Source organism: Callorhinus ursinus, unplaced genomic scaffold (assembly GCF_003265705.2).
Source record: "Callorhinus ursinus isolate GAN/ISIS: 27379988/994484 unplaced genomic scaffold, GSC_fseal_2.0 scaffold92, whole genome shotgun sequence".
Classification (NCBI taxonomy): Eukaryota; Metazoa; Chordata; class Mammalia; order Carnivora; family Otariidae; genus Callorhinus; species Callorhinus ursinus.
The window spans coordinates 1,916,951-1,922,950 of NW_027397154.1; the positions used below are offsets into that span (position 1 = coordinate 1,916,951).

Sequence of the window (6,000 nt, forward strand, 5' to 3'; positions counted from 1 at the left end):
GCCACACCAAGGCGTGGTATTGGTGAGCCCCTGCTGTGGATGCTGTGAAGAGTGAAGGTGACCTTGGCGTCACTGTACTTTGCGGGCTGGGGGTGGGGGTGCACTCAGCAGCACGTGATTTAGTGCAAAGAGTGGGGTTCAGAGCTGGGCCTGTCACCTCCTTGCTGTGTGATCTTGGGCAAGTTGTAAACCTCTCTGAGCCTCAGTCCCCTCTCGCCCACTCAAGGGTTGTTTCAGCAGCTCTCACCTCCGCCAACCTGCTGCATCATTTCCATCAGCATGCAAGCAAGCTGACAGTTCAGTCACCTTTCTAGAGATCCCTTTTCTTGACCCCACTTTCCCAGCAAAGGCACACTCCATTTCTTTACCCCCTTTACAGTTCACACCCTCAAAGAGCAGCCTGTGCCTGCCGTTCCCAGTTTCCCTGCCCCCATCCTCTCGTGAATCCACTCCCGCCAGCCTCCAGCCTCCACCATCTCACTGACACTGCCCCTGTGAAGGTCACCAAGGCCTGCCCGTTGCTAAGTGCACTGGTCAGGGCCCAGCCCTGCTCCTGCCTGGCCCCCACCCAGCGGGACCCCATGGGATGCCGTGGACACAAGCTGTCCTCCCCGGGCTGTCAGACACCAGCTCTCCCAGCTCCCTCCGACTCCACCGCTCTCACTTCTTCCTCCTCCCTGACCGGCCGAGAAGGGTGCGCTGGGGCCTCCTCTCTTCCGCCCCCCAGCTACACTCACTTGTGTGAGGCCAGCCACCGCAAGGCTTGAAATGACACCTGCCGTTAGCCGACTCCCACAGTCACACCTCAAGCCCAGTCCTCATTCCCAAACTCCGGCTTCCTGCGTCCAGCTGCTCCGCGTCTTCCCTCTGGTTGTCTCAATGATGTCTCCATTCCAGTATGTCCGGAACTGACCTCCTCATCTTCCCCTCCAACAAAACCTGCCTGTCCCGTGGCCTGTCCCATGTGCACAATGGGTCTAACGCCCTCAAACATTCGGCTCCGTGCTGAGTACAAGTGGCGCTCTTCTCTGCCTGCGGTTATCATAATGACCAAGTAGAGAGGGAAGAGCAACGGATGCTTTTCAGGAAAGGCAGCTGGGAGGTGGAGGGACACAGAGAACAGGGGATGGATGCAGGGCCTCAGGGCCACACTGCTAGGGGGAGAGCCCCGAGACAGAGCCGGCAGAGGGCCGGTAGGAGCGGGGGGCCTGCTGAGGACCCGGCACCACGCTGGAAAAGGCCGACTCTGCCAAGGACTGCAGACCTCGTCGGATCTCAAGCCCAGAGGAGAGAGTAAAGCACACAGATTAATTACCCAAAGGAAGCCACTGGGGCCTCGCCAGACCAAAGGTTAAAAGCCTTCCTTTGCCACTCCAGCCCTCAAGGATTCTCTTTTAAAGACTCCTACCTTGATGGCAGCTAATGACATTACATTTAGCGCTTCCCCGCCCAGCTGGTGTCTAAAGGGCACTTGAGTGTCCGCACGGAGCCCTCAGCTCCAGAACCTAACGGGCCCTCAGTATCAGACAGGATCAGACTGCTAAAGAGGAGGCTGGAATTTCCCTGCCCAAAATGGGAGTATAAGGAATCTCTAAAGAGTTTCGTATTTCCTTCAGGCCTTTGTTCAAATGTCACCCTCTCCGTGAGAACATCCCAGGCCCCCCCTCAGGCCAGTTCCACATGCCCCTACATATGCACACAGTTCCAGGCTCCCTCCCCTGCTGCATTTCCCCCTTGGCGCTAGTAACCATCATGTTTCGATGTATTTAACCCACATCTCCATAAACTGAAGCGCCAGGGAGCCATGGATTTTTGTCTGTTTTGCTCATTTTTGCATCTACAGTTCTAAGAATAGCATCTGGAACAGTCAAAATACTTTGCTCAAATGCGGGAATTATTAGCTACGCGAACCTCAGCACACACTCTGCACGAGGGACTTTTCTAAAACTTCTCTCCTTTCATCTTTACAACCACCGATTAAGTATATAATTATTTATATTTTCCAGATGAGGATGGTGAGTCTCCAAGAGGTAAACTCACTCACAAAAGCTCACATCATTTCTACATGGCAGGGTTGGGCAGAGATCTGTCCGGCTCCAAGCCATGAGCACCACCCGTGATGGTGAGCTGTCCCCACGCTGTCCCCCGTGGAGAAGACGAGGTCTGGAGAGGGGTAAAGGAAGCTGCAGCAGGAAAGCTGGGGAAGAAACAGGCCAGTGTCCAGCAGAACTTCCCAAAGTGATGGAGATGCTCTATCTGTGTCCAGGACACTACCACTACTCACGCTACGGAGCAACCAAGGAACTTATATTTGTGATCTGACTTCATTATAACTAATTTAAATGGAATAGCCACACCTGGCAAGCGGCTACTGGGTCAGAGGCACGCAGGCCGGGTGGGACAGGGGAAGGAGGGTGCATATTTACAGCAGTGAGGACCCGGTTGCTCCGTGTAATCCTCACAAACACCCAGCACCCAGAGGGTGTGCTGACCCAGTCTGCCGAGGTCATGTGCCTGCCGCCTGGGGTCTGGTTCCTCTGTACCGTCCCCATCTCCAGACAATTTGTCTTCGGGTAGTTGGTACCACAAGGCCTCAGGCAGCTGGGTTTTCTCAGTCCCTCTCAGGGATTTACTCTTGGCCATGTTCAAGCTCCTTTTAGGGTGGAGTCTGGGTGGCTGGTCCCACAGAGGCCCCATAGGGCTTTACACGGACTCTGTTTGCTGAAATGAATAAACAAGGGCAGAGCCAAAGCAGGGAGAGAGATTTCTGGCAACTAGAAGCCTGAGGGGGGAGGGCCTTCCGTCAGCCTCTCAAGCACACACGTGAGCCAGGCATCCCCAGGCCAGCAAATCACAAGCATGTGTAGAAAAGGACACTTCCGAGCCTCACTGCCAGATCTCTCTCTTCAGTAAATCTGGGGTGGGGGCCAAAAATTAGCCAACACAGACACAAATTCTGATACAACTAGATCCAGAACTGCCCTTCTGAGAAATATTGATTTCGGGTAAGGAACGCAGGTAGGCACTGGGGGCAGGAAGAAGTCGTCTAAGGGAAGTTCAGAAGTCGAGACAGGTCTTTGAAGAGACTTAAAGCTGTACATGCTTGTTTGTGCCCCGTCGCGCTCTGCAGAAGGCGGAAGGAACCTGAGTCACCCGTGTCCAGGCCTTCCACGCCCAACACCTGAGTCCCCGCCGGTCAGGGCCCCCAGACAGCAAGCACACCTGAGTAGGCTGTCAGCTCTTGGGCATGCGGGCAGCTACTAACCGCAAGGAAAGCACGCCTCCTGGCTAAGCGAGCCTCCGGCCTGGAGAACCAGTGGACTTCCCCTCGCGCAGCATCAGCCTCTGCTGCCCCCTCCAATGCGGGACAGTCACAGTCATCTGCGGCCTGCTTCTTGGACAATGTCTTTATTTTTACTCCCCAGCTTGTGGGCTGAGTCTGTGTGGGTGTGGGAGGAGAGCTGGGTATTTTCTACTTCTCTGCATTTTCCTTCTGAACTGGGCTTTCACTTCCTCCCCCAACTCTCAGTTCTGCCTTTCCTGGGCTGTCCGGGCCTCGAGACCACCTCGCCCGTCCCTGCAGACCACCAGGCAAACAGAGACTGACTTCAGCAGGTTGCCCCTTGCACTGCCTTGCAACCTCTTAGGAGCCAAAGGGTACAGTCACTACAGCAGGAATCCCCCTGGGGCAGGTGCCCTGGGGTGTGGCGTGAGGAGCAACAGAGGCAGCCAGCGGAGCCTGGCTCTGGGGGGGGAGGGGGGAGAAGGAGCCTGAAGCCTCATCCCTGCCTTGCACGCCTCTGCACCACAGTGGGACCAGCCCAGACCTCAATTCCCTTCCCCTGGCCCCTTCTGCCCCAGCCCTCAGCCAGTAGGCATGGCTCTCAGCTTGCCCCCAAAACCCCCTAGCTCTGCCTGCAGGGCTAGTTCTACATTTGGGAGTCTTCAGGGTCTACAGCACTGGAGCCATGGAAGGGTGGGCCTCCACCAAGGCCCCCGACAACCTCCCATCCCAACCTTTCTGGACCTGTCTCCTCTGGAACAAAGTATATTTTTAGATCCAGCAGAGGACCGGGGTACAGGTGAAGGTACCTAAGCCTCCAATCAACAGTGACTGCTCCCTGCAGGGGGCACCGTGTGCTCAGAACCCCTTTATTTCCCTCTGACCAGAGCAAAGGGTGTCACCATCCAGAAGGCAGAGAGCTCACCAGTCTAACCCTAGAGTCCTCTCTCCCATCAGAGAGAGAGAGATCAAGCTGAGGATGTTTGCCCAGGACAGGAGCCAACTGTTCCCAGAAACCTTCAGGCTGCTCCTCACAGAAGCCCTCGGACCCTAAAATTAACCTCTTGAGAAGTAGTGGCCACCCTGGGCTAGAGGAGAGCCTGGACACACAGCTGGGCATGCTGCCAGAGCCCGGAGAAGGGCCTGGCTGCCAAGGGCTAATTACAGTCAACAGGGGCAGAAGTGCCCACTGCCCTCCGCCTCACCCCTCCTCTCCTCTGGAAGGAGCCCAGTATGCGCCGGCCCCAAGACGCCTCCCGAGCCAGCCTCCCAGCTCCGGTTAAATTCCCAGCGCGGGGGCACACGGCTTGCTCGCGCCGGTGTCTGCCGAAGCGAGTGCGGGCAGCGGGACCAGCCCCTTCGCGGTCCCGGCGCTGGGGGTGGGGGGGTGCAGAGCCACTGGGCCCCAAAGCTGACGGCGCGAGAGGCGCTGGTACACAGGACGCCCGGGCGGGAGACCCCGACCCCGCTGGGACCTCTGCCCTTTGTAAGGACTGGTGGGGGCGCAGGGAAGGAGGCTCGGGACGCGGCTTTCCGAGAACACGCCAGGTCCGGGTCAGCGGGCAGTCAGGCGGCGCTTGCGGGCAAAGGCGCAGGACGCGGTGGGGCGCACAAGCCGCCGGTGGGCGCCGAGCCCGCGCCGGGCGCCCGCGGGGACCTCTGCGGCCACCGAAAAGGGGCGCCGTCCCCCCTTCCTCCCGCCGGCCGCCCCCGCCCTCCAGGTGCGCGCGAAGCTCTTACCGGGCGCGGGACAGCCCCCTGGGGCCAGGGCGGCCCCCGGCGCGGCCAGCAGGGCTGTCAGCAGCGCACAGCGCAGGGCCAGCATGCTTCCTCCACGGCCGAGGCCCGGAGGTCCCAGGGCGGCGGGCGGGCCAGGGCCGCGCGGCGGGGCGGGGCGGGCGGCGAGCGGGCTCAGGCCCCGAGGGCAATCCCTGTTCCCGGGAGCCTGCGTACGGCGCACGGGGAGTGCCCCAGCTCCCTCGGCCCGGGCTCCGTGTCAGCGCGACTTCCCACTGGCGCAAGACTCGGAGTCGCCGACCGTCCCGGCAGCGCAGGACGACACTGGAGGAACTCGCGCTGGAGCGTCCCCCGCCGGCCCGGGGCGCTGTTACGAAAGCGGAGCGCGTGGCGCAACCGCCCCGCGCGCAGCAGACCGCGGGGGCCGCTTCCGGCCGCAGCGCCGCACCTGGGCCGCGGGCGCCGCACCTGAGCCGCGAGCGAGGGCGACCCCAGCCCGGCTCGGCCCACCGTGCGGGTGAGCGCAGGGGAGGGAGCACCACCGCTCGGTTTTGATTTTTGGTTTCGAGGCCGGGATCGCGCTGTGAAAGGAGCAGGGACTCAGCGCTGGAATCACCGGGGGAGCCCTGAAAACCACGGATGTCCGCGTCTCCCCCTCCGGGATTCTGGGATCAGGCTTGGGCGTCCGAAGACCCGCTACGGTAAAGGTCCATTCTCTCTCCCGCCTGCTCCCCAGGTGTGCGGCACCGGCTGTGGAGGCAGGCACGTCAGACCCGGGTCCGCATCCAGACCTCCGCCTACTCTGACTGTCACTGTTCCAAATCTGTGGCTTTTCGCGGTGCTCGCCTGTCGTATACGGATAGCAAAGTCTGTATTGGTCAGGATGATTTGACGATCCCAGCAGACGACATCGACACCCCTGACACAGGTCTGGGCCACAGGTGCGCAGTGAGGTCGGACCCTGGGAGTCCTCCCTCCCG

General features: G+C 60.1%; 1 protein-coding gene across 5 annotated transcripts in view; it reads right to left on the minus strand.

Annotated features, from left to right (window-relative positions):
• The window catches only part of IL6R (interleukin 6 receptor), a 41,912-nt gene extending 36,531 nt beyond the window's left edge, over nucleotides 1-5,381 (minus strand). For 2 of the 5 annotated variants that reach the window (XR_003205573.2, XR_003205572.2), the window contains exon 1: nucleotides 5,024-5,381. Coding sequence is in view for 2 of the 5 variants with exons in the window: in XM_025858877.2 (XP_025714662.1) it covers nucleotides 5,024-5,108 (85 nt within the window). In the remaining 3 variants the exon portion in view is untranslated. Of the gene's footprint in view, nucleotides 1-3,265; nucleotides 3,405-5,023 lie in introns of those variants that run through there. The other 3 variants (XM_025858877.2, XM_025858878.2, XM_025858879.2) reach the window with 3 other exon arrangements.
• Nucleotides 5,382-6,000: the final 619 nt, after the last annotated feature.